We start from the raw sequence: 26,678 nt of genomic DNA on the forward strand, positions 1-26,678 counted from the left end.
ATGCAGTGAGGTCATGTGACAGTTTTAGTGCAGTGACATAGATTAAACCAGTATAACAAACCAGTATAACAATCTACCACCAGTAGGAAAAGTAGTATAAATGAACTTTTAGTTTGATACTTTAAGTAAATTTTGCTTGAAGGACTTTTACTTGTAGCCTAATAGAGTTTTTAGAGCCTAAGTATATGGTACTTTCATCCAAAATGCTTCCACTTACCACAAGTCGATATCAGAATCAGTATCAGCTTTTATTGCCAGGTGTGTGTACACATACGAGGAATTTGACTCTGGATTGTACATTGCTCACAATGTGCTTACTTATACAATAATAAAATCAGACACAGGGTACAGTATAGAGAACACATACAGTATATATGCACACTGTGTATATTGTTATATTTAGCTATATTATACAGTATATATGGCTAAATATATCAGATTAATATAAATTTCGAATGATACTTATACGTTATCATGATATACAGCAAAAACACAACTCATATGCTTTCTGAAAATCCATTGAAAACGTTGTTGTTTTTTTGCCATGTCAGGTTTTATGCAGGCCTAAATATTTTGAAGACCCGCTGGGTAGTTTCCGGTCCTGCTCAGTGTCTGTCTGTTTAACTTGACTGAGCTCTCCCTCTTTCTTCACAGCAGGTTTTCTGTCTTCGCTGCGCGCGGCCGCCCGTCCAAGGACGAGCAGGCTTTCTGCTTTTGAATGAAAAACTTCTCTGACTGGTGGGACTGAGGTGGCCGTCTGCAAAATAGGCCCACAATGTTTTTAGTAGGCCTACAGCAGCGGTTTTATACGACAGGCACATTATTGTTGCACCGAAAAAACAGAGCCAACGCCTACATTATTTACCCAAGTCAATGTATTAAGCGGTAACGCACGTTTTTTTAATTAATGCTTTAAAATAGAAATATACGTAAATGTAGCTATTTGATCAATTACAAGGTTTTTATATAAGTTATCAATAGTGCATATTTCCAGTGTCAAAATTTTATTCCAAATGTACATCGAAATGAATGGCCAATTCTGGAAGTTTAAAACATATCTCAAAACAAATTGCCTACTGAAGTAGATCTATACAAGCTGTAAAACAGATTATATTTTGTAATTTTTTTTTTTGCACTATCAGTGTTTCAGAGGCAGATGGTCTTTAAAGCAATTGCAGTGTCAGGCTCTCTGCACTACATTTGTCATCATTAGATCCTGCAAACTCTACACTGCACACACTCCGCCTTGATTTGCTTTGCAGCACCCCCTCCTGTGGTGACAGCCTGTCCATGTATGGAGAGTACACTCAGGGTTCCTATGGAAACAAGTAAACTGTGCACAGGAAAGTGTGAAGAAGAGAAGAAGAGTTTAGTGTTCAGACACAAAGGCCAGCAGGAGTTTGCACATAGAGAGAGAGAGAGAGTGTTTAGGAGTTGGATTTATTTCTTCTGCCAGCAGAGGAGAACTAATGGTGAGTTAAACACCAGAGGAGTGTGTTGTACGTTCTGAGCAGTAATAAAAATTCTTATAACACTGGAGGGTTGAATGTGTGTCAGGTCATATTTTTGACTTTGGAACTGTTGCATGTTTTTCCTAACTCGTGTTTTCACAAGACATAGAATTAAAGTTGAGGATGCTTTGTTTATTGGGTGACAGTGGAGAGTAACATACTACCAAAGATGGGGAATATTAAGAAGAAGACGTCTCACACAGTGCCAAGATTATCATTCTAAGTGAGACAAAAGCCGGTTTGTTATGTCGTTTAATATTTTAGATGGAGGCTAAACATACTCCTTAAAGTGCTCGGGCAGGCGCTGTAAAGTGGCGTGGCTCTGATGTAAACAATCAGAAAGGAATGAGACAATAATGTTTGTTGCACACATACTCAAAACTGTAAGGAGAGAACACCAAGCATGTGAAAACAGTGTCATACTTTTTGTATTTTAGTACATCACCTTTACCCAGCTGTTACTCAAAGATGCCACTTGGGCCGAGGTCATCTGCAAACTCTGTTAAGATGTCGACCAAACTGAGCACCTGGACTCCTCTGAACCACCCGCTGTCCAACAGCAAGGTCAGATCAACTCACCCACTCTGAGACAGTACTATCAAACAGAGTCAAACAAGTCATTGATAGTCAGTTTTTATTTTGTGAGTGATAGAAAAAGTACTTAGGCTCTTTACCCAAGTAAAAGTAGTAAGTGTATTAATACTGCATTACAAGTAAAACTCCTGGAGTCCAAATCTTACTTAAGAGTAAAGATTTGGACTTAAAAGTAGAGAAGCATTCAGCAAAATGTACATAAAGTATCAAAAGTATTAGTTCTGCAGAAATGGTCCCTGTAACTGATATTATTATAGATGTTATTATTAAGCTGTTATAACTGATGCATCACCGTGTAAGCAGCATTTACTGCTGTAGCAGGTCGCAGCTAGTTTTAACTACTTTGTAGAAATTAGGTAGTTTAATCCAGTGGATCCCAACCTAAGGGTCTGGCCCCCTCCAAAAGCCATAATATAAATCTGAGGGGTCATCAGATAATGGGTTAGGAGATGTTCTATAATGTTTGTATTTTTTGTGAAATACTGGTTTAATGTGTCTTCGTAGTAGCCTTTGTGTAGCTTGGTAGAAGTATCATGAAATGGATATACTCAAGCAAAGTAGTTATACCTTAAAATTGTACTTAAGTACAGTACTAGAGTAAATGTACTTAGTTGTGTCCCAACACTAGAGATATATTCACACATTCTTGAATAAAAGCTAATAAAACTTTAGTATACCATATGACAGATACTGTAATCACAAGCATCACGTTAAAATGTTCTTCATTATTTTATTCAACAGCCAATTTATACAATGGATTTCAAAGTGGTTTCAGGAACCTTAAAGTTTTGGAATTTGGAAAACATTTAGTGAAGTTAAGTCTGTTTCTCCAAAAGTTGCAACATTTCCTCTCAGTGGTGATGAGCCATAGATTTGCGTTTGTCGTACCAACATTAAGCCTTTTACAACCTCAATGAAAAACAAAAAAACATAATCACGCAGTATAATTTCTAGTAGAAAAAAGTCAGTAAATTTGAAATAGTTATTGTTATTCCTGACAATACAGTTTAATGTAGGGGAGACCGGGGAGTGTTGTAACAATGGGTTAGATGTAACACTGTTTTAAAGCTGTTTTCTTTTAAAGCTCACATGAGAAGTGGCACTGGCGACCTGTCTAGGGTGTACCCCGCCTTTCGCCCAGTGTCAGCTGGGATTGGCTCCAGCCCCCCGCGACCCTGTACACAGGATAAGCGGTTGACGATGGATGGATGAGAAGTGGCATGTCTTTGTTAGCAACACTTTGAATTTTACTTTTTTTTTAATCAACATTATTTTTTGCCTAGAGTAGATGTAGATGTAGATGCAATGTGGCAACTTATATCACCTAAAGTAGCCATTTGATGCTTTGCATTCATGTTAACTTCAAACCCACATACCTTAAACAGCTAGATATATAATGGGGAGGGTTCTAACAGTTCATCCCTTTATGATGATTCAGAATGTTGTTTTGCACTTTTCACCTTTTGTCTAGCATGCCTAGGCAGTAGAAGCATAAGACAGACAGGTGTAAAGCAAAGCAAACAAGCAAAAGGCCCAAACCTAATGATCAAGAAGATTCTGAATCCTCAGATTTCTGCATTTGGTGCATGGAACACTGTGCAAACTCAAGGCTAAAAGAGATGTGGGTCAAGGTCAGTTCTGGGCCCACAAAGCCTTCACTCCAGGGGCTGCAATCTACATTTGCCATAGTTGTGACAGTGATTGAACCGGTGAAATTGTCCAACACATTTTATACAAGAACATTATTGATGTTATCCATCAATCTTATTTTAGCAAATAACTCTCATTGTTACATCCATCCCCAGATAGTGTTACAACTTGTAACGATGGAACTCTCTGTATTTGACAGTAACTCACATAATCTGTGATTTTGTAGTAGTTGTCCAAGTGAGTTATATTTATAGAAGACAGATATGGGCAGTATGTATCAAAATTTGGGAGACCTAGCACAAACAACCACTGAGTTACTGACGCTCAAACAGAAGGTGTTACTTTCATCCCCGGTCTCCCCTAATTAGTAATCTTTTTCACTGTTCTATTTTTTTTTTTTTAATGAAGAATGTGATTTCATTGTAAGTATAATTAGAGTGATCAATTTTATAACAAAGTATTCCTAATACAAAAGCAATAGTTTAATAAATTAAACTCTTGTTTTGCATTCATGAAAACACCAATATTAAAAGGGTTGGGGTTCTTACGCGTTTGCATCGTGGTGCATCTGGGAGTCTTTTCTTTTTTTTTTGATTTATTTTTTAATTTTTTTTCTTTCTCCCACCCCTATTGGCTACTGGGGTTCTTGCCTGCCTGTTGCTGGGGTAGGTGTGGCACAGTCGTGGCGTCCCAGTCTCACTAACAACTACATTCTTTAACAGGCTTATGCGCACACACATGTACACACACACACACACACATACAGACACATATTATTCCAGCTCTCGTGGTTGTGCTGTGTTGCTTATTTTGTGTGCGTGACTGTTTCTTGTTTTCATTCTTCTCTTAGTTGTCTTACTATGTCAGCTGTTTATTGCTGCTGTTTGGCTGGTTGTCTTTTACTATTATTATTTTTATTGTTTGTTTGTGTGTTTGTTTGTTGTTGTTTTTCTCCTCCCCAAGCCCCCCTCTCTGTTCTATTGCAGGTTTCGTTGCTTTCTGCAACTGGTGTTTCCCTCTCCTATTCCCTGTTGTCCCCACCTTCCATCCCCCTTCTCTTGCAGGTGCCAGAGGAGCTGATTGCAGAACCATCCAGATGTGATTAGCTCAGGAGAGAACAGCTCCACCTTCCAGCTCTTCAGCTCCTGCTTTTCTTTTTACTCACAACACCTGAACACTACTGATGTGAAATTATGACACTGGGTTCTTATCAACAGATTTATCATTATAATAACACATTTCAAGTCATACAAAACTACTTTTTCACTGTTCTTCTCTCTCAGGTGTTTGAAGAGAGGCGAAACCTTTTGGCAAAGTGGGTAAGATTAAAGCAAACGAATAGAGACGCACTAGACGCATTGATTGTTCTTTTTTGTGCAGAGCGGTAACTGTGTGAGCTCTGTCTAATAAAAACATGTCTGGTAGTCATTAAAAACACACTTTGTGCTCTGTGGAGTCCATTTTCCATCCACCTCAATTCAACAGAAACAGTGTATGTGAATGACGTCGGTTATGTTCTTTCATCTCTTTGTCAGTTTGTCAGGTGGACTGACAGCCAGAGGAGGACGGTGCTGCAGGACTTTGTGTTGAGCTGTTCGGTGGAGCAGCTGATGTTCCTGAGCCTTAGCGTGAGCCGACGGCTCCCCCTGCAGGCTGCAGACTTCACCTGCCTGCTGCCCAGAGCCCTCAGCCTCTACATCTTCTCCTTCCTGGACCCACGCAGCCTCTGTCGGTGTGCCCGGGTAATCACACTGACCATAACATATATATGCAGGGTTGACTCAGCTATGACTGAGTCCGCTGAGGATTCTGGCTTGCAAAAACTCACTCTGGGCGTTTTTATCTTCTGTGGGCAGGTGAGCTGGCACTGGAAGACCATAGTGGAACTGGACCAGCTGTGGATGCCAAAGTGTCTGAGGCTCGGCTGGTGCATCAACTTCTCCCCCACACCGTTGGAGCAGGGGGTCTGGAAGAGACACTACATCCAGACTGCGGAGGAACTGCGACTCACCTTGCTGCAGGTCTGAGATCTGATCCAGATTTAGAAGAAAGTGATGGTACAGGGTAAGGACTAAAATGCAGTGATAACACATTTATAAAGTGTGTTGTCCACTTACAGACTGCCTCTTCCCAGCCTCAGTTTGTGGTTCCACATGTATCAACCATCAGGAGTACAAATGAAGATCTGTCAGAACTGGCCTTCCTCAGTGAGTGTCCAGCATCCAGCACCCAGAGGCTTGGAAGCATCTCCAGGACGGGATTGAGAAAGGAGAAGAAGCTGACTGCACCGCCGCCATGGAGAGATTCTGACAGACGTCCTAAAGACACATTACGCTTCAACTACTTGGAAAATCTGGACCCCATTGAACAAGCCCTCAAAGTGTAAGATGGCAGAGAACACGAGGAGGGATGGTCAGCTTTCAGATAGGCCATTTTCATTGGGAACGTTTAAAAAAAACAAAAAAAATTAAAGCAACAAGCTGCGTTGGGCGGGCACTTGCATCGTGACACACGTCTGGCCGTGACGTGGTCGCACCATATATTCTGCTGCTCTGCCAGCGCGGCTCTGAATTGTCACACAATTCCAATGCTGCATGGAGGAATTAAACATCACTTCCTGTGTCACCTATGTGGTGCTAGAGAACATCTGGTAACTATACATTATGTCTCAGCACGTCAAGTGTGGAACCCCTCGTGAAAATTGTATTTAAATCGCATGATAAGTGTCACAAAGCACTTACTTCCTGTTGCCTGTAGGTGGCGCTACCACTATAAATAAAATTGGCGTGTAGATGTGTTGTTGGGAAAGTTATTAAGCACGTAAAATATGGTACAGATTTGAGCATCTAGCCAACCTGCAAGAAGTGGTTCTTGACAACATAAATGTAGTCACTTCCGGTTGCCAGCAGGTGGCACTGTGAGTACGAGTGAATATTGGCTTGTAGATGTGTTCAGGGTGGGACACTAATCAAGCATGTAAAGTTTGGTGCAGATGTGAGGATGTACATTACATTTACAACAACTTCCTGTTGCATGGCGAATCATCGATTTTGGACACTACGCCACGGGCACGCTGTTCAATGAAAACTCCCTGTTTGTACCACTTTCAATCGTCAGTGGCTTTAGAGTAGACAGCGAAAGTTTTATGTCGATCAGATTAATTCTCTAGGAGGAGTTCGTTAAAGTACGGAATGTGTAAATCATCCAAAAATGAACATAAAATTCAAAATGGCCGACTTCTTGTTGGGTTTAGGGCATTGCTCCAAGAGTCTTTTTGGAACGTCTGAACATGATACGTGTGCCACAGAAATTTTGTATATGTAGGTGAAACGTGCCGCGGGGGCTGCTTTGTAAAATGTTACTTCTGGTTGCCAGCAGGTGGCGCTATGACTATGAGTTTAAGTTGTCAGGGCGGGACTCTTATCAAACGTGTGTCGTACAGATCTGAGCATGTACAGTAAAGTTACAACAACTTACTATGTCATGGCGAAGGCTGTAACTTCGCCGCCACGGCGTTAAGTTTTACAACATGGCATCATCAATGTGTTATGGTTTTTCTGGGACAGATTTGAAGTTGATATGGCCAACCTGCTGGCAGTAGTCCATTGTAGCGTAAAACGTTTCCTGTTGCCAGCAGGTGGCGCTATGGCTTTGAGTGAATGATGGGATGTGTTCAGGGCAGTGCAGATGTGAGCATGTACACTGAAGTTGTAACAACTCCCAGTTCTGTACAGGTACGTGAAACTTTGGCCGGGGGCTGCTCTGTAGGGGGCGCTACCGAGCCATTTTGCCACGCCCATGTGCATAAAATATGAAATTTCTCACCCCGCCTGACGTGTGTGCAAAGTTTGGTGAGTTTTGAGCACATTCACAATGTAGATTGTGAAACATAAATTCACTGGTCAGAGAGAATGTTATAACAGGCTACAGAATGCCTAAAATATTTCTGTTAATTTTATTTTCCGTTTTGTTAATCAGCATTAAATGTCTGGTGATTGTATGAAAAGTTTTAAGAACATGACACCTTTCGTAGTCGCATGCATTTACATCACCAATTCTAAGAACTGGACCTTCAGTTTCTAACGATGTGTAAAAAGGAGAAATCTCTAAAATGTTGCTTTCTCTAAGATGAATCTAATGTTCCACATACTGTAGGTTACAAAAGTCCTAAATAGTGTACAAAATAACTCAACAGAAAAACAAAATGTGCAACTGATACGTACTTTCTTCTAGTTCTAGTAAACATAAGCCTTCATTGATTCAGCAGCACATACACAGGCTGTGACAAAGAACTATTTGAGTGAAATATACTGTACATTACAATAACTTAGACTATGTCAGTGAATTGTGCAAATATTTGTGCAAAAGAGGTTGGAAGTGCCCCGCGACCCTGTACACAGGATAAGCAGTTGACAATGGATGGATGGAGGTTGGAGGTGCACCAGTAGTGCAACACCAGCTAGGCCAGAATGTGTTAACTATAGTATAGAGGTACTGGTATGAATAATAAGTACAGTATTAATAATATGATAATAAATGTACACACATACAGTAATAATACAACTCAACTAAAGTATCCACCTCCAAATGCAGTAGAAAGTAGGAATAAAACAATCGAAGTTTCTATCTTGGATACAGTATATTCGAGGGTACAACGTTGCTCAAAGTGTTGCTCATAATAGCATGAGCAAAATGTCAAACATCATGGTGCGTTATTGGTTTAATGGATTATTTGCAGAACCAATGCCCCATTTTGCAGTTTGTCCCTCATCACTCAGCCGGTTTCTCTGCAGATAATAAAAATATAACTGACAGAAAACAAACACTGACATGTCTGAATTCTTTTACAAAGCACCGCAGATCCACTGAAATGTTCGCCGTGATGTTCCACCTGCTCACTGACTCGACGCTCTCTCTGCAGGCGGATGAAAAGCAGAGCCTCCATCTGCCGCAGTAACACGTGGAAGCCAGACGATGGGGGCAAGAAAACACTGTCTGAGGCCAATTACAAACTCCGCAAAGCCAAATCACTGGTAAAGAATGCTCCATTCATCAACAGCGCCATAACCCCACTGTGACTGTGACCTCCTTGTCTGAATCACAGGGAGAAGATAAACGTGGAGGCTCTCTGGAGACTGTGCAACCAGCAGGCATCATGCATTATGCAGCAGCGTTTACACAGATATGCATGTTAATGATGAGCTGCCCACAGAGGGAGGCGATTGGGGGGGGGGGGGACCAAATTATGCTGATGATGGGGGTGCAGAGGGTGAGACAGAGGACACGGTGGCATTTAATATTCAGACTTTGGTGAAATCATCACCAATTTATTTTACTGCCTGGATACAGGAACTAACGTGAAATATAACAGAATACTCTAGAATGGGGTTGAATGTACTATATTTTTCATATTTCTAAACTTTCTCCTCCAGATGTTCCTCAGCTCCAACACCAGACCCCAACATCCTCCTCCTCATCATCATCATTATGAGACCCAGTCTCGACCATCTTGGGCGGCTCGCAGTCATGACCACCCCGTCACCAAGGAGACTGCCAATAGCATGCTCCGCCTGACCCAGTGGAATGCCGGGATCCGTCCGGGACCGACGAGATCGTCGGTTCCCCGGCTGAGTGCGGAGGCGCTCAGGGCGTCAACGCGCTCACACCGGAGCGTTCCCAGTAAGTAATCCCAGCTCCTCCACCCCTCTGGCCTGAATATGATGTAACCACACAGCAAGAAATGTATTCAGGACAAATTATGGGTTTAAAATGACTGATTCTGCAAGAAAGTCGCAGACTGTGCAGACTGTGAGCCTGTTAGAAATGTTTTGTTTCTTGTCACTAAACCTGACTGGAGCTAAATTATTGATTCTGCACATTTTAGGTTCTTTTTAAGGAAAGCATTATTATTATTATTGTATGTTGCATCTGATTAAGACATCTTTTTGACACAAAACAAGCTGTGGTTGGTTATCACCCAAAATATCTTAATACTTTCCTTCCACTAATGTACCTCCACTGGGCAGAACTGTTGGCGGTAAGAAAAGGCTGAACATTGATGGTGTTTTGAAGGCAAAGGGTGGTCACACCAAATATTGTTTTGATTTAGAGTTTTCTTTGTTCACTCACTGTGCATTTTCTTTATTGATAAATATAATCTGTCTATTTTTAAAAGCATTCCTACTTTACATCGTTGTTCCACACCTGACTAAAACTCTTGCACAGTGCTGTGTATCATTGGCGGGGTGAGGTGAGGCATGTTTGTGCCAGCACCAGAAAGGCTCTCTGTTCAGTTTGTGCTGCAGACCAAATGACAAATCAGCTTCCCTGAAAGAAATACAACTTTTTCATGGCAGACATTTTGACGTCATAGCAAGAAAAGTCCAGGTGTAGTAAACATTAACAAAGCCTCTTCCATAAGATTCATTAATGTCATTAGTGACACGTGTTTCTGCTGCTGTCACAAGTGTTCACTGTGAAAAGGTCCATACTTTGTTCTAGAAAGGCTAGGACATGATAACTTTCTTTAGGAGTGTTTTAGTTCTTTACTTTACGTTTTGAGGACGATCATTTTCCTGAACTGACTGCGTAAAGTGTAAAAACTTGAACTGTGTAAAGTTAGATTAGCCTACAGTACTTCTTATTTAATTGACTCAAATCCCATGATTCCTGTGGTAGGAAATTTGTTTTTGCAGTCTCAAAAGTTATATGTCAACATGCTGCATCAACAAACAGGGACGCTGGCTACAAGTATCTCACAGAAATATAAAGAGGACGACAGACACACTTCACATAAGAGGAACTAACTGGCACGAAAATGAATATGACCATACATCTTCAGAGCTGTGTCTGTATGGATGACTCAGTTTCTTCAGATGTTGAGTCTTATTGTAGTCTGTTTATTAGTTTATTAATCCTGTTTATTGTTAGGTACTCCACAGCTTAAAGTACAACACCCAAACTATAAAAAAGTATATCTGATCACTTACGAAATCAATGGTTGGAACTATTTTCTACAGAGTAGCTCCTAAAAAAGCTTTTCACAGTGAGACCTGTGGATTTGCGTAATTAGAGCACAGACCCTTTAAAATGTTTATGTGCTACTACCAGCACCAACATCAGAGAGCATTCCTGAAGGTTAAGAAGGTGTTGCAACCAGCTGCATCATCAAAACTACCCACCACCACAGCAGCTGCTGTGAACCACCAGCACTGTTGGAACATGCTGTTGACCAATCAGGTGTCTCACACTGAATAGACATTTTCTTTCACACCGTAATGGTTTTGTTTAGCAATTTGAACCGAAAGTGGAAACATCACTAATGAAGTTAACATTTCTATCATTCCCAGGCACACCACTGTTTGAGGTTCCGCCCAGGACCGTGCCTGCTTCACACACACGGGATGCAGCGCAGCACCTACGCCAGGAAGGCGTCACAACAACTGCTTTAGAGCTGCACTCTTGAAGGTGTAGTTGAACATATTGTATGTCCATCAACTGCAATGTCTTTGCAAGATATTGTGCATTTAGATGATAACAGGCATCATAAACATTTTACATGAAATATTTTTTTATTAATGCAGATATGACATAAGGTCGTGTTCATTTTCACCCTAAAGAACTTAACCCCCGCAGGGCTTTACACTTTTGAATTAAAAGACACATATGGGAGATAAACAAGCGCCCCCCCAACACACAGGATGTATCACATATCACAAATAAGAAATCCAAAGGAAACACAAGAACAAATGTACCACCTTTATTTTCCAATCCACACATCGAATTCAATATGCAATACAAAGCCAAAGCAATTTATATAAACAATTGAGTCTGAACTCCAAAAATATTAAACAATAACTTGTCAGTTTAAGACGAACACACTGATTTTGTCTCAGTATTCAAAAACACCTTGCATTCAGCACGCAGTAGCATTTCTTGGGTAAAGAGAGAAGCTTTGTGTACATCAATCAAGACAGAAGATGGGACCACTTCAGTCGGATATGAAATATCAGTATCATACGTACACCTCGCTTTCTTGTCCATAGACAGTTTTCACTCATTGCATATAAAACATTGCATTCAAAGTATGACTCTCTCTCACACACACACACACACACACACACTATATATATTACTAAATACAAGATGATCAAAAAAATTAACAACAGACTTAATGATTGGTAAATACCTGACATGTTAATGTGATGTTAATTAACTGAATGTTAACGTGTTAATGTGTATGTATATAAATATATATGGCTTAAGGAGGAAATAAAACAAAAGTAATTCTGTGTTGTGGATGAAAACTAGAGATATTGTCTTCTCAGGTTCCACAGGTTAAGTCTTTAAGGCAATGTTGTGCTCCATGATAAGACACAGACATTTCCATATTGTAAGATCACATGTGTGATGGTGGTGCAGTGTGAGCAAAGGATAAAGTCAGCAGACAAAGAAATCTGCTCAGTAATTCCTCTAGTAAAGTAGAAGGCTTTACAACAGTTTTACTAAAAACTAAAGAGATCATAGTAAAAATGAACAACAAGTTAGCTTAAACAATGATGAGATTGTCCGTCCTCATGAGCAGGTTAGTTTGAGTATGTTAGGAGCTGCTGCTGCTGCAAACTGAGGAAATGAACAACAATCAGGAACATCTATGTTGAAATGCTAGTATGAACGATTATACCATTAATACACAACAGATTCCCACCGTGATCACGCTCACAAAAGAAGAAGGCAGACATACTTAAGAGTTTTGAAAGTTGTGAAGTCTAATTTAAGGCAAATTTTGCAGTGTAAATTATTTCAAACTATAATTTCTCAGGCTATGAAACAGTCCTGACCATAGCCTGATACTTAAAAAATGATTAACAGAGTTTGCAGGGACTTCGTAAACTCAAACATGTTAAACTAAATTCATATTTTAAAAATTAACCTCGTAACATTGGTCTCGCCAGTGGAGACAAGGTGAATCTGGGAATAGATCCAGAGGGTTAAACAGATTTTTTTTTCTCTTCCTTTTTTGGGAGAAAAATGGCTCTTAAAAAAAAAAAAAAAAAAGTTCAGTTAAGAAGTACATATCATTTATTCAGAATTAAAAGATTTTTTGGCCTTTTTTTTAGAGAAATGCATTTTCTGTTTAATACAAAAGCCACGAAAAAACATGGCAAAACACACAACTATCATTCAGAGCACTGCTACAATTCAAATAAAACATTTGGTGGGTTGATTTGATTTTGTTTCATTATCACGCCGCTCCCAATCAGCAAAACCTCTTAAGTTAAAGCAAACCTTGACATGCAGGATCTTTCTGGATGTGCAAAGTAAGTTTTATGTTCACAGTGGAGTTTTATTTATTTATTTTTACAGTTGCACGAGCTTGGAGTTTGAAAATAAAGAGACACATACAACAGCTGGCTAGAAAATGAGAAAACACCCTAATGCTTTTAGCAATACGTACATCAAACCGATCAGTCCCTTATCTGCTTTCAACATTAAGCCCTTCACTGCAACAAAAATGCCCGTCTCAACATTGATTGATTTCATATTCTGTCATTATATTGTATTCTTTGTAGATCAAGTGAAAACACACAAACAACTTCACTTGTTTCAATACGTGCTGAATTGTCATTGTAATATAAGTGAGAACGTGTCAGAATTTAAACAAAGATTTATTTTGCTTCACAAACCCAGACTGAATTTGGTTAATACCTGGACACTAAATAATTCCACTGTGAAATAAAATCCTGAAAAGTTTTTTTTAAAGGACATTTTTATGCTGCCATGAAGTGTTGCTTGCTCAGTGATATAAGGCTGATAGGTGTCCATCATTTGTGCTTTGACAGCTATTAACAGTAGAGGCATTTCATGTAATGCTTTCAGATTTTTTTTTTTTTGCTAAGTAGAAGGTACATGTTCTGCAGGGTTCAATAGCTTTGAGGGAATGACTATGCAAATACACACAAGTATTAACATCAAGTCTTTTTTAAATAATGTAAACATATACATCTTATTTGAGGTCAGAGCATTGATCCTCTTCATATCTATTTATATAAAAAAAAAAAAGAAAAAAAAAAAGAACCGACATTACTGGAGCATCGTCCGGATGTTCTTTGGAGTGGATTCGTCGTTCAGGTGTTTTGTGGTGAATCTGAGGAGAAGCAAACATCACAGTGTGCGTTAGTTACTTTTGACAATGAAAGAGATCTGAGGTGTTGTGTTTTTAAGAATAAATTAGCATGGTGTGCTTACAGAATGAAGACAGTTGTTCTGTGTAGCAACACTCATGCTAAGACAGCGTGAAGATATCTTTTACATTGTCGACATGCTTGTGAGTCTACAGGGGTAGAACATGTACTCAAGCGTTCCTCCAAGAAACAAAACAGTGTAGTGGAGGATCAAGATCATTTCCTAAACTGAAAGAAGACCATAGATTTAAGATAAGAAACTATCCCAGGTTTTGGGTATTACCCCAATAGGGAATTTTATCCATTGCAATTTATGATTTGTGATTGATCGACTTCGATCCTCGTGAAGTTTAAGTTCTTCTTCTTCTTATGTTCTTACTGTATAAAGTAGTTCCTTCTTAAGTAAATATAAAAACAGTAATCCATCATGGAAATCTGTCATAATGAACTATCCACACTGATCAATGTATTTGAAACTCTGAGTTTACCTCACAAATTCAACACTGCAAAAAACCTTGGTTAGGTAAAGAGGAACTAGCTTTCACAGCTATATTGAAGCTGCCAGTGGCCAAAGGTTTAATGTCTCAAAATTTTGACAAATAAGTAAAATAAAAGATTCTACAAATGAACAAACTGATGATCAATCTCATTTAAGGAAGTGGAATATATCAGAAAATACAACACTGAAACTGAAACAGCAGCGAGAGGGGCAGAAAAATCAAAAGGGTTAGCACGCATGTGATGCATATTTCATCCTTTATCGGAATCAGATCATTTATTTCTAATATATAATTTATATAGCTTGTAATGGATTTATCAGTGCGTTTTCCTGCCAGATTAACTTGCGGCGCACTGAGAAAATAGGCCAGACGGCGAAACAATCGCTGCAGAGCCGCCTCCTGTCTGAACCTAATGTGTAATAGAAGCAAACATTCTGAATCCAAAGTTGAGTGGATGTAACCTACTTGAGGGCATTCAGGAGGCCTTCTACGTTGTCTGCCGGCTGGTCCTTCAGGACTTTTATGCAGCCTTTCATCTGAAAAGAATTGAACAGTCAGCAACTCATCTCTGCATCCCAAAACAGATTACACTATTTGTGTGTCTTAAATCGTACAGATGTCTGTGTGCGTCTTACGTCTATCTTGGAGGACTTGTTGAAGGCACCATTGGGGTGGACATGGTCATAAAGAATGATGACTCCGACCATGACCCTCATGCAGAACAAGACCGTGTCCTCGCTGCTGAAACGGCTCGAATATTCCCTGAACACAGAAAGAGATAGATACTGCCTGATCTGACGTGTTGCCTAATGAAATTCAAGGACTCAACTTAGTCATGCTTTAATCATCACAGGCTGTTGCTGCAAGAATATAGGAATTATAAGGGTGTGTCTCACGGCGTCTCCAGCATGACTTTACAGACGCTGGCCATGGTGCTGAGACAGTCTGTTGTGTTCTCCAGTGGAAGAGTCTTGTTCTACAGAAGACGCAAACAAAACACACAAACAATGGATTCATATGATGAAGATAGATAAGATATACTTTGTTTTGGATTCTGTCCATTCTGCAGACAACACAAAATACAGAAATAAACATCTCTCAACACATTCTCTAATATTCGTTAGACAGGTACCTAGTAGTAGTAGTAAGCACATTAACTCCTTCTTCTAATCGCTGTTTTTGATTGAACAACCCTGTCAGCTGCATTCCCCACAAATGTAGCACAACCCTTACACAATGAGTATGTCAGAGATTTGTTCAGTTAGAAAACAATTGCCGTGTGGCTGGTTTGCCATGTTGACAGTGATTCAGTGCAAGCACTCTCACCTCAGTCACAAAGTTTGTGGTTGCGTTGCTGAGTGTTTTCAGCATGGGCGTAGCTTCGGCGTAGAACAGAGACATCCTGTTGGCCATCTCGTTGTTGACTTCACTCTCAATGTCCAACTGTAGGTGCAAAAAACAAACCGATAAAAAACAGGTGTCAAGAGTTTTTTTTTTCTCCCCCATTTTCCAATGCACCATCATCTCCCCCTATATTCAGCGTTGGCGTGGCGCCAGCTAATTTAGATCTAAACTAACTTCTGGATGACTCACATTCATGTTGTTTATCCGGTTTCGACTGATGGTTCTTCTGTAGTAGCTGAAGTCATTCTGGATGGCAGGAATTCTCATCTGAAGGAAAACAAGACAGTCAAAGTTTGGACAAGAATACATTTAGCCACCCATTTTGAATAAACGTGTATAGCTCAGTGTTTCCAGCAGACCTTCAGCTCATCAAAGCGCAGAGTGAAGTGAAGGATCTCAGCAAACTGTTTGGCCAGCGCCTGCTCCCTCTCCAGGTGCTGAGTGGGCGTGAATGGCGGACATGTCAGGGACTCCAGCAAACTCTGCAGAGCCTTCTCTGCAGACACAGACACACACACACACCCCCCATGTCAGCTGCTGCAAGTCCCTGCTACACCTGAAACCTCTTTCAGTTCCACTTCAGAATGTATTTGGGCATGCACACTTTTGACAGAAGAGAAGCAACGACTTAATTTTGTAGTTGACTAAGGCTACATCCACACTACCACGTTTTCGTTTTAAAACTCAGCACTCTTGCTACATTTACGCCTGCCATCCAGACAGTGAATCGAACACTTAAAACAGACAATTGAAAACGCTGCTGACCCTGTTTTTGTTTTTAAACTCTGGTATTAGTACAGAAAAAAGAAAACCGAGGACTTGACGCCGACATCTGAGGCTCACGTTTGGCATCATGGTTGGGTCTTATCAGTCATGTAAAGCAAAAACACAAAGCTACTGACAGTATTTTTATTAAAATATTTTGTACTGTGCATGTCGCCTTATTTACTTTGCGACGACTCCCAGTCTGTTTTCCGTCGCCATAATCGCTTTGTACCCGTGTTACTGTCAGTTAAAGTTCCACCTTATTCTCTGGCCATGCAAAAAATATCTGGTGAGGTTCTTCAACACTGCTATTCTTTGTTCGTCTCTAGTAGTGCTTTTGTCTTTCGCTGAATCTTCTGCAACTGCGGAGCAAACAGTCTGCTTTCAGTTGTTTCTGTTTAAAAAAAATTTATAATAATTTTGGCAAGAAAATCTTAAGTTACAAGAAAATATTTCCATTAATCTATCATCAACCGCACATCCTGCGTACAGGGTTGCGGGGGCTGGAGCTGATCTCAGCTGACATCTCTCCATGTGTTGCTATGGGTCGTGTTTGTGCATGTGCATGTCTTTCAGACCTGTGTGTATACTAACATAATAACAGAGTGAAAATCTGGGGATTAAATAAAGTATATCTTCTATGAAAATTATAATTAAAGACAACCTGAATGAAGTCAAAACCCTCAATGCATACTACTTTACCTTTATTTAACCAGGAAAGTGAATCAACAAGATTAAAAAGCTTTGACTATGATATGAACTATACAAAAAAGAATTGAAATAATTCTTCCACTTATACACAAAAACATCTAGTTGTACACTGTGACCACACCTAGTCTGAGAGAGAAACTGTAGAACTTTTTGAGTTTGATGACCAGCGGGCAGACCGAGTCCCAGGCTCGCTCCTGCAGCATGAAGTCATTAGGGTTTTGAATTGCCTGGAAAGAGCAAAAAATAAAAAATAACATAACAAAAAGCAGAACACATCAGATGTTTATAATGTATTGTATGGTTCTTCATTATTGGGTGTTGTAGTGAAAGAATAAAACAGAAAATGGATTTGTAGATATGAAGACAGGTTTTCGTGTGTGTGTGTGTGTGTGTGTGTGTGTGTGTGTGTGTGTGTGTGTGTGTGTGTGTGTGTGTGTGTGTGTGTGTGTGTGTGTGTGTGTGTGTGTGTGTGTGTGTGTGTGTGTGTGTGTGTGTGTGTGTGTATTCCTTACATCTCTGATCTCCTGGCCTGCTCCTTTGTACGCCTGTAGGCCAGACAGGATGCTTTCAGAGTCCCGGAGGACAGTGTTCACCTGGTTCCACACCTCACACTCTCCTTCTGTCGGCTGTGCATCTAACACACACACACACACACACACACATATATATATTAGCCAAGCTAATGTAACAGTCAATGCAAACAGATTTCAAAACATATTATTCCTGCCTTTTCACATCAATAACAATAATATTTTTAATGATGATAGAAAAATCACTGGGGGAACATGGGCATGTGTGCTGAGTATTTTTGTCACTAAAAAGTTACTCATCAAGTTCATTTCTAACTCTTTTTTTAGAAGATGAGTACAAAAACATTCAGCACAATGAATTGTGTTTGGGTCAAAAGCTAAAAGCATTATTTCACTTCAGTAAACATTTCTAGCTTTTAGCACATGCAGTATATCCACAGATGAGTCCATCAACAGTCAGCCACCAAATGTTGCTGCCATGAACATCCAGACGCCTTGTATTTATATATTATACTGGAATTGTCTATAAAAGAATGAAAGCACTCTACTGTAGACTGAATGGCTCCACACCAGTTTCATAATCAACTATCCATTAAGTGTCTTAACCTCTGAAACTAAATACACTGGAGCTGGATGCATTTACTGCAAGTCACGTTTCTCTCTCAACACAAAAAATAAAACAATAAAAATAAATCTGAATGGTCAGTGCATTTCAAGGCAGCAACATTTGGAGGGTGACTAGTATATTGGTATACAGTATGTGCAGCAAAAACTGTAAGTGTTCCACTAGAGTGAAATATTTTTAAGCATGCTTGCAGGGCAGTCTAATCCACAGCATGCTGGAGCAAGCCCTTGGATAGACATGGAGCTACAGTAGAACCTAGTTAATGTTAATGTGCAAATCATTTACACATTTTCAAAGTCTGCATCAATATTCATGGAATTTTACCGCACAAGAATGATTAATTAATTGTATTTATAGATATATATATTTTGGACATCTATATTGAAATAAACGTGAGTTCTACAGCAGAACTAGTTGAAACCTAGTCGTCTCTTTCTTATTTCCTGCATGGTTACAGTAGGAACACAATGACTGTCTCGATAAGGACAGAAATTATTTGCATTGTTCTGCTGAACCCACAGATATCCCATTAGCTTGGTTTGCTTCAGTGTCCAGGATATATTTTAATACTGTGGGAGCCCATGTAAGGACGAAAATACAATAAATAATAATAAGGTTTCTGCAGGAAACTTAAGCTTCGTAGGTAACAACCTTTGCTATCAAGACCACAGAGAGAAGAATAGCTCTAAATATAGAGCATCAGTGACATTAAACTCTGTCTGGGGTCTGTTTTGCATTTCAAAACCCTTCCACTCCCATCATTTCCTCTTTGCTGAATAAACAAAGCCCGAGGTTGGCTACATTGAGAGAGTGGCTGAAATGACACTGTGGAGGCGTATTGTGTTTTTTTTTTTTAGTAGGAAGTTTTAGAAAAAGGCCAAAAGTGGATGTATTTGTTTTAAAAATGAGCTAATCTAAGCTAATAACATTAAGAGGCAGAGCAGTAATGAAGTTGATTTAATATTTTACTGCAGTGATGGGATGTGGAGGAATGTTTTCTAGCTTAACAGCATTCATCTACAGAACAAATATTGTTTATATAATAAAATAAGTACAGATAATAGGATTATGCAGGAAGAGAAACATGGCTAAATGCAGAGAAAACACTGTTTAATAAACAATATAAATCTACCTGATAATGTCAGTAATGATCAAATATATCATACAAGTATCTTATTATAAATATACATACAGGGGCATGCATGCAGACAAGTTAGTAAAAGCAGACAGCAAAGGTCAAGGGTCAGCTCCATTCTTCTTCAACTTGGCATGGAGTGAATGGATCTTAAAGCCATACTGAAATCAATCATGAACTATAATAAATTCAAAAGGGGGGAAGGGTTGAATATTCAATATCTGAATAGGCTGACCCCTGACCAGTTCAAGCAGCGAAAGAGAGGTTAAAGGAAAAATGAATTAGGGATGTAGAGGAGGGTTGGCCTTGCAGAAGGACATGCAAAAGCTGCGCTCACTTTCAAAGTCAAGGAAAAAATTTGGCCCCTGTTCAAGCTCTGTGCAAGTGAGCACTTTTAACAGATTCCCCATTTGGTTTCTGCAAGAGAGAAAAAAGAAAGAGAAAGAGAAAGGAAGTATGTGTGATGTTAAAATGCCGTCAATAAGTAACAAAGATGAGAGAAATGGCAGATCGGAGCGGAAGGAGCAGCAGGTCATGACTGAGTAAAGAAAAAGGAGGGGGGAAAAGCGAAGGAGAAACTGAGAGGAGCATAAGCAGACTCCTTCAGGGCTTCGTCATCTGGAGCAGAGACCTGCTGACAGAAAGGAAACAGCCGAGCGGGTTACACCTTCACCCCCTCCCCAGATCTCTCTTTCTCCATCCATCTTTTCTCCCTTTGTTCCACTCCTCTGCCAGACTTACTTTCAAAGTCCAGGAAAAAGTGTGGATAGTTCTCTATTTCCCTTGTTAGGACTTTTAGCAGGTTACCCATTCCAGCAAACCTGATGGTCAAAATACAGCAGTGAAAAACAGACATAAAAAAATGAACATGAATACATATATTTTATAAAAGATACATTAAATGTGTAGTTAACTGTGTACTTGACATAACAGAGACATTCACAATAACTTCAAGCAAGTTGAAAATATGTTCAGCACCCACCCAAATATGACTCTTATCCACCAGAGGTTCTTTCCATTTATTCCGACTGATTCATTTTCAAATTAAGTTATTATTCCAGCCCGGTAGCTAATCTGGATGCTTATTATGTGTGATTATTTCTGACCACACATTCAGACATTTATTGCAGCAAGCCAAAGCATTAAACTGTCACTACATTCTTCACTAGCATTTCAATTGTTTTGCTTGGTAGCAGTCTGTGATTGGCCACCTAAAATCATTGTAACAAGGAGGAAGAAAAATACGACACGGTTCTCTTTTCAACCACAATGCTTTCATTTGCAGTTTGTTTTGCATTTTAGATGGAAATGTCTGCAAGTATGCTGAGATTGATTCACTGAAACAGAATTCAACTGAGACCCAGTGTAAAAATGGAGCGTGGATAGGGAACCCATTATGTGCATTTACTTTGCACAAAAGTTAAATGTTAAAAGCCTTGTAAAATTTCTATATGCAAGTCAAAGCAGTGCTTCATTCACTCTAACATTTAACAACAGTTTTCCTGAAACTAAAAATTATTTTAAACAAGCTAATAGTCTAAGGGGCAGAGAAGCTAAAAAGTGAACTTTTGGTACTACACAATTCATGTTTTCCTTCATTTGGCGATGAGCATGGCAAGAATTTTATCCATAAGACAGTTAGATTTTTGTCATTTCAGATGTTTATTTTACAAGTGGAATTCACAACGCCTTCACATTGTGCATGTTTGTGTTTCCTAGTAAGTAAAGAGGCTGAGAAGGCAAAATTTCCTCCCACCTTCGTTGGACTAAACCTCTGAGGTTCTGAATCAATTTCTCTGCTGTTTTGGATTCAAGCCTTTCTATACGTGGCCAAACACAGGGAGGTAGTCCTAAATGGCAGTTACACTCCATAAAAGTTTTACTGGAGGCAAAAGGCAGTGGGTAGGTAGCAATTTCCAGGGAAAAGTCTACCTCCTCAGCCATGGAGGGTGGTCACAAACTCTGTAATCACAGCAGGCCTTAAACTTACAGTAGCATAATAGGAGGCCATGATTACAGTAAAGGGGAGAACGCCACAGTACATCATGGAGATGTTAATAGGAACATTGCTGGATTCAAAAGGTATAACCAGATATAACATTCATGTTGGATGGGAAACAAATGTTATTATCTGAAGGTCAATTGAAAATATTAAAAGGCAGACACACTCTAAAAAAGACTTAAGTCTTTTAAAAAAAACATCTGTTTAGAGTGTAGAGGTTCTCTCACACATACAGATCCAACTTTTCTAGATTTTTAGAAGTTATAGTGTGAAGTGACAACAAAAGAGACACTGTGCTGCAGTGTGCACATGATAATCACACTGCATTTCTCTGCACAGCCTCCAGCAAGCTGTCGACTATTTTCAATCATGATATTTATTCCTCTTCTTGCACTCCTCAAATTCATACACAAGACAATCCAGATGAAACAGTCTGCAAAACAGTTCCTACAGTAACAGCCGTGATTCTGGAGAAATTATTAATTTTATTATGAGTCTGTTTAACAATTTCATGCAGCCATGATTAAATCTGGTGTTTAGACACATGGTTGTACCAGAAGGTGGCAGTGCTGGTTCACATTTACATTTCACTGACTAGGGAATAAAGCTGTACTGTAAAAGGTGACATGCTGGTACACATGCTGCAGTACTCCCCTCAGGTATCCTTTAGCCACTAACACAGACAGCCAGTACTATCAGGGACACTATCATTCTCAGCAACATCTAAAAAGGGACCGTTTCTTTTTTAGAGAGACCACAGACCATATGGCAATAAAAGGTCCAGTGAAAGGTAATACAATTTTTGGTTTTACATGCCTTTTCCTTTATTGTAAAAAGTGTGTCAGAGAAAAAAACCCATCAGATTTTAAAGACTGTAAAAGATGCCTTAAAGAAAATCTCTCGTGTATTGTTACACTACTGGATATCATTAATTAGTCATTTCCTACACAACACCAGAATTTCTTTTTAAACAACCTCCAGAGAACACATTTATTGCTTTGAGTCAGAGGTGTGTGTGTTGGCATTTTACTATAGCTAGCGAGCCAACTAGTTTATTGACACGAAGGAGTGTTACACTGGATTGTATTCTTGTAAGTTGAGGCTACGTTTCATGGAGAAAGCAGTAATTCAGAGCAGCGCTAGTTTTGACTTGACCAAAACGTGTGTGATATCTGTATCCAGATTTAATAAAGGCAATTCGAAATAAGGTTTCTAACTCTTCCACTGACAAGATGCAACTTCAGAAAATGAAAGATGACAAAGCAATATCCTGACCTGTATCAACATAACACCATTGATTATAGTGGGATACAACAGGATGAAACAAATTGCCACTGCCATCACTTTTGTGCAAGCTACATCCTAAAATCTTATATGCATGCCGCTGGCAATACAGCAGCTGGTCAACACATACATCTGAATAACAGTGATTTTAGTGCAGCTGAGAGGTACAAAAGTGCAAACCACAGACAACTACAAGAGTGTAGATCAGGTGTGTCTGGGGCATGAGGGTGGAGAACAGGGAGTGCAGGGAGTGCTGTGTCCAGCATTATGCATGAGAGTAGTGGAATAAATGGGAGAAAGGTTTTTTTTCCCCCCCATAGTGCAAGTTATCTTATATAGATGTATGCAATGTTTTTAATAAAGTGTTTTTGTATAGTTTAGTCTCAGGTTTCTTTCTTTCTTTCCAGAGTTGTCCCTCCTGGCTGCCTTACAGTCAAGATGGTGGCGAAGATGACTAAAACAGGCAAGTATTCAACTCGTATAGTTCCTAACTTTAATAGATCATAATACATCTGGTATGGAATTCAACCTGGGCCCTATTTTCACATATTTTGGTGTCAAAATGATTAGTGGGCACAGAATCTGTGCATTAGATGGTTTCAGCCGAAAGCCACAAACCGGCTGCAGTAACATATTGGGGACAATTTTGTCCGTCAAAATTAAAAAAAAAAAAATCTGTTCAGTGTTACATGAAACTTCACTGTAAAAAGTACACAGGGAATTTTCCAGGCCTGCTCGGTTCCTCTTTCACAACCACTTATCTATATAGCCTGCACTTAAAGTGCGGAAACTTTGACTTTCCTCTTTCCCATAGTATTTACCATCAGCTGACGTGGGTTGAATTAACAAATATGGCATTCCATATAAAAGGAATATTTTTGTGCAGAATGTGCTGAGGTTGCAACTACAAACTATTTAAAGAAGTACATATCTGAGAAGAGATATTTCCCTTAATGATGCCATTTATAAGAAGTCTCGCTAAAATTTTAAAAAAACAAAAAAAAGCTATAGTAACCTCTCTGTCGCAGAGAAAAAAACTCCCCGAACAAGCATAAACAAATGCATTTGCTAAAATAAAAAATAAAATCCCTCAGATGTCCAAATGGTATTGAAACAGATTTGTGTGACTAGGGGACCTTATATTTCCCAGTAAACTTGTCTGTCTTGATCATTGACTTGCCTTTCCAATATTCTTGTGTAGTGTCACAAGTCTTCCTCAGAGACTGACAGAAACTCCCCCAGCAGCACCACTGTCCTCAATTTAAACTTTCCTCCTGCTTCAAAAAGTACTTGCCAAACCATGCAGCAGTCTCACGGCTATTTGTGCTTTATAATTAAAGCAAACTCCATGCATTTGAAGCACCAAAATGAGAGCCACGTTTAAATTGCCTTCCCTGCCGAGTGTCTGAAACAACCTTTGTTGCCAACACACAAACCAAATGATTTGTAGAGTGGTGAATGAAATTTAGCATTTTGTATAAGGTTTAATATTTGTCTTTTAATTGGTAAGCGGAAAAAAAGTTTGAAAAGTACAATTATCAGATGTCAAGAGTACCTTCACATCTATCAGCACATAATATCAGAATTTGTGCTATTTACCTACAACCCACAACAGGGAGAGAGAGGCATCCAAATGATCAAATATATGATTTATTTCAATTCTCGCAAAAGTCCTTGATTAAAGGTACCCTTGTTGAAGTTTTGACTGCTGGTACTGCTACGGAGCAGTGTTGGCATAACTGAGGTTTCAAGCTGTTCTACCCCAAAGAAAATAACAATGTGCAAACAAAGGCAGTAAAGAAGAAAAACACAAGTTAGCAAACATGGATGTAAACAAATCATGATTAATTAATTGATTAAAAACAAAAAAACAATTTGAAACTGTTAATTGAGGAAGGAAATGCACTCAACATGTCTGTTGGACCTCAGGGATGTAATAGAACAGAAGTTTTGTTTGTTTACAAGACAACTCCACAGGGCACCTTTAATGAACATTTCTTTGCAAAGAAACCATAGCCAAAAGTTTATTCTCCTTACCAACAGAAAATAGCAACAGCTGCTCTTAAAGTTACTTTCACTGTCTCTAAAGTTTCCTTAAAAGCACATTTTAATCTCTTGAAATAGTTAGCCAATATATTTTTAACCTCCCTGGAGAAGTGCTTATTTATGCTTTATTTGGCATGCTCATGATCATTTTAATTTAATTTACCAGTGCAACATGGTATTTTAGTTCACAGCCCTTTTCAGTTATATAAAAATGCTTTATGCCAAGAGACAGATTCACGTCCTTAAGAAAAGCTTTTAAATTTGCAGAATCACGTTTAATCTTTGTGTTTGGCCATGTGTCACTGACAGGTTGGTAGCAGAAGCCTTTCAGTGACATCAGTAGTTTTTATTGAATACAAGATTTTGGAAACTGCTTGAATGTTGCTTAATTTCACAACCATTTTGCTCACTAGAAATGGAGACATTTAAAGAATGTGATGACCTTTCTGATTTTTGCTGGAATATGGCGAAGTGAACAGTCTCTTCAGATGGCATTTGTTAGTCAAACAGTGTTATGATGTCTTTTGGGCATCTGACATACGAAGTTTTGGAACCTTTCCCTTTCCTTCTGCAAACATACCAATTGAAGGTTAAGTATTTCTCTTTAACAGCCCTGAGGACAAACAGTTCAACAGCATTTGAGGTTTAATACAACAAGTGCAGGCTAATCCTGCTATAATCATCTAAACCACAGCATTGTTGCTGGGCTGATGTGCCTCAGTGGCAGCAGCAGAGTGTGGTATTACTCAAACATGACTACACTAGCTCAAAAACATGTGTATTTGTGCATGTGCTTGAGCGTGACAGTCATGTACCTTCTCTGGTGGAGGCCCTCGGGTTGCTGTCTATATCATCCGCTTTCTCTTTGTCTCTGAAAGAAGAGAAAAGAAGAAATTTGTGTTAAAATCAATATGCCCTGAATGGAAATAAATGCTACTGGAAGCACCAACAGTCACAAAGAGCAGGTTTTAAAAATGTGCGTGTGTCTGCGCCCATATGGTGTTGGACAGGTACAGTATCAACTATCCACATTAACCAACTTCCCCTTTTTGCCTGACACAAGCATTCAGCAAACAAATACAATCCTTCCCCATCACAAAACACCACTGAATTATTTAACAGTGAAATCTACACTCTTGTTATATCCCAAATAAAGCTGATTAAGGCTCTGTCAGCTGCATGTTCACTGGAGTATTAAATGTCCTGTGACAAGCTGCGGCTGCTAATGGTCACCGTGATGCACTGTACTGTAACTCCCTCCAGGGTGAAAGCAGAAAATGAATAGAGAGATGGCAACGTCACATTTTGTCAAAAATGATGGTGGTGCACATCCAATGTGACACTTATTAACTATGAGGAAGCACAGCATTATCTGAAGGTCATCATTCATATCTTTTAACTATATGGTTGAGTAAAAGTTACAACATTTTATTTATTTTAAAAAAATGAACCTTGATCTACTTTCTTTAGATTTTGTTCCCTGTCTTTTTGAAACTGGAAGCTGTCTTAATTTGAAAACAAACACTGTACTTGATAGCCCATAAAGCGTAGCATATAGGCACAAAGAATAAACTCACCCATATACACAAGTACTGGCCATTAAGGGCAATAGGAAGCATTGTTCATACATCTTAATGTGTGTTCATTCTCCACAGTGTTTACTACACAAAAATACAAATTCTGTAATAATCTGCTTCAGATGCAATCATCTGCACTTAAAAAAAAATGCTACGAAGC

General features: G+C 39.2%; 2 protein-coding genes across 3 annotated transcripts in view; one reads left to right on the forward strand and one right to left on the reverse strand.

Moving 5' to 3' along the window:
• The first annotated feature begins 1,070 nt into the window (after positions 1-1,070).
• fbxo16 (F-box protein 16) lies at positions 1,071-11,887 on the forward strand. Its single transcript, XM_038726799.1, has 9 exons — positions 1,071-1,472; positions 1,949-2,075; positions 5,039-5,074; positions 5,291-5,497; positions 5,612-5,776; positions 5,875-6,137; positions 8,677-8,788; positions 9,188-9,434; positions 11,105-11,887. Exons 2-9 carry the CDS (start codon positions 1,980-1,982, stop codon positions 11,218-11,220), a joined length of 1,242 nt encoding a protein of 413 aa, XP_038582727.1. The 5' UTR covers positions 1,071-1,472; positions 1,949-1,979; the 3' UTR covers positions 11,221-11,887.
• The window catches only part of fam49a (family with sequence similarity 49 member A), a 37,697-nt gene continuing 22,519 nt past the window's right edge, over positions 11,501-26,678 (reverse strand). Inside the window, exons 2-12 of one of the 2 annotated variants that reach the window (XM_038726800.1) lie at positions 25,757-25,812; positions 19,947-20,026; positions 17,832-17,953; positions 17,441-17,546; positions 16,203-16,339; positions 16,033-16,110; positions 15,766-15,882; positions 15,336-15,415; positions 15,075-15,201; positions 14,905-14,975; positions 11,501-13,902 (exon numbers count right to left, since the gene is read on the reverse strand). In XM_038726800.1, coding sequence (XP_038582728.1) covers positions 13,839-13,902; positions 14,905-14,975; positions 15,075-15,201; positions 15,336-15,415; positions 15,766-15,882; positions 16,033-16,110; positions 16,203-16,339; positions 17,441-17,546; positions 17,832-17,953; positions 19,947-20,019 — 975 coding nt within the window. In that variant the 5' untranslated portion in view covers positions 20,020-20,026; positions 25,757-25,812 and the 3' untranslated portion in view covers positions 11,501-13,838. Of the gene's footprint in view, positions 13,903-14,904; positions 14,976-15,074; positions 15,202-15,335; positions 15,416-15,765; positions 15,883-16,032; positions 16,111-16,202; positions 16,340-17,440; positions 17,547-17,831; positions 17,954-19,946; positions 20,027-20,350; positions 20,431-25,756; positions 25,813-26,678 lie in introns of both variants that reach the window. The other variant, XM_038726801.1, reaches the window with a different exon arrangement.

The sequence above is a fragment of the Micropterus salmoides genome, unplaced genomic scaffold (assembly GCF_014851395.1).
Source record: "Micropterus salmoides isolate LMB-PRFRI ecotype aquatic unplaced genomic scaffold, ASM1485139v1 Ms_hic_scaffold_18, whole genome shotgun sequence".
Lineage (NCBI taxonomy): Eukaryota > Metazoa > Chordata > Actinopteri > Centrarchiformes > Centrarchidae > Micropterus > Micropterus salmoides.

Excerpts from the sequence above, each read along its gene's own strand:
- fbxo16 (XM_038726799.1), top strand. The coding sequence starts at position 1,980 with ATGCCACTTGGGCCGAGGTCATCTGCAAACTCTGTTAAGATGTCGACC. Across the intron at positions 2,076-5,038 it reads ACCCGCTGTCCAACAGCAAG|GTGTTTGAAGAGAGGCGAAA; the intron begins GTCAGATCAACT and ends CTTCTCTCTCAG. Across the intron at positions 5,498-5,611 it reads GCCTCTGTCGGTGTGCCCGG|GTGAGCTGGCACTGGAAGAC; the intron begins GTAATCACACTG and ends TTCTGTGGGCAG.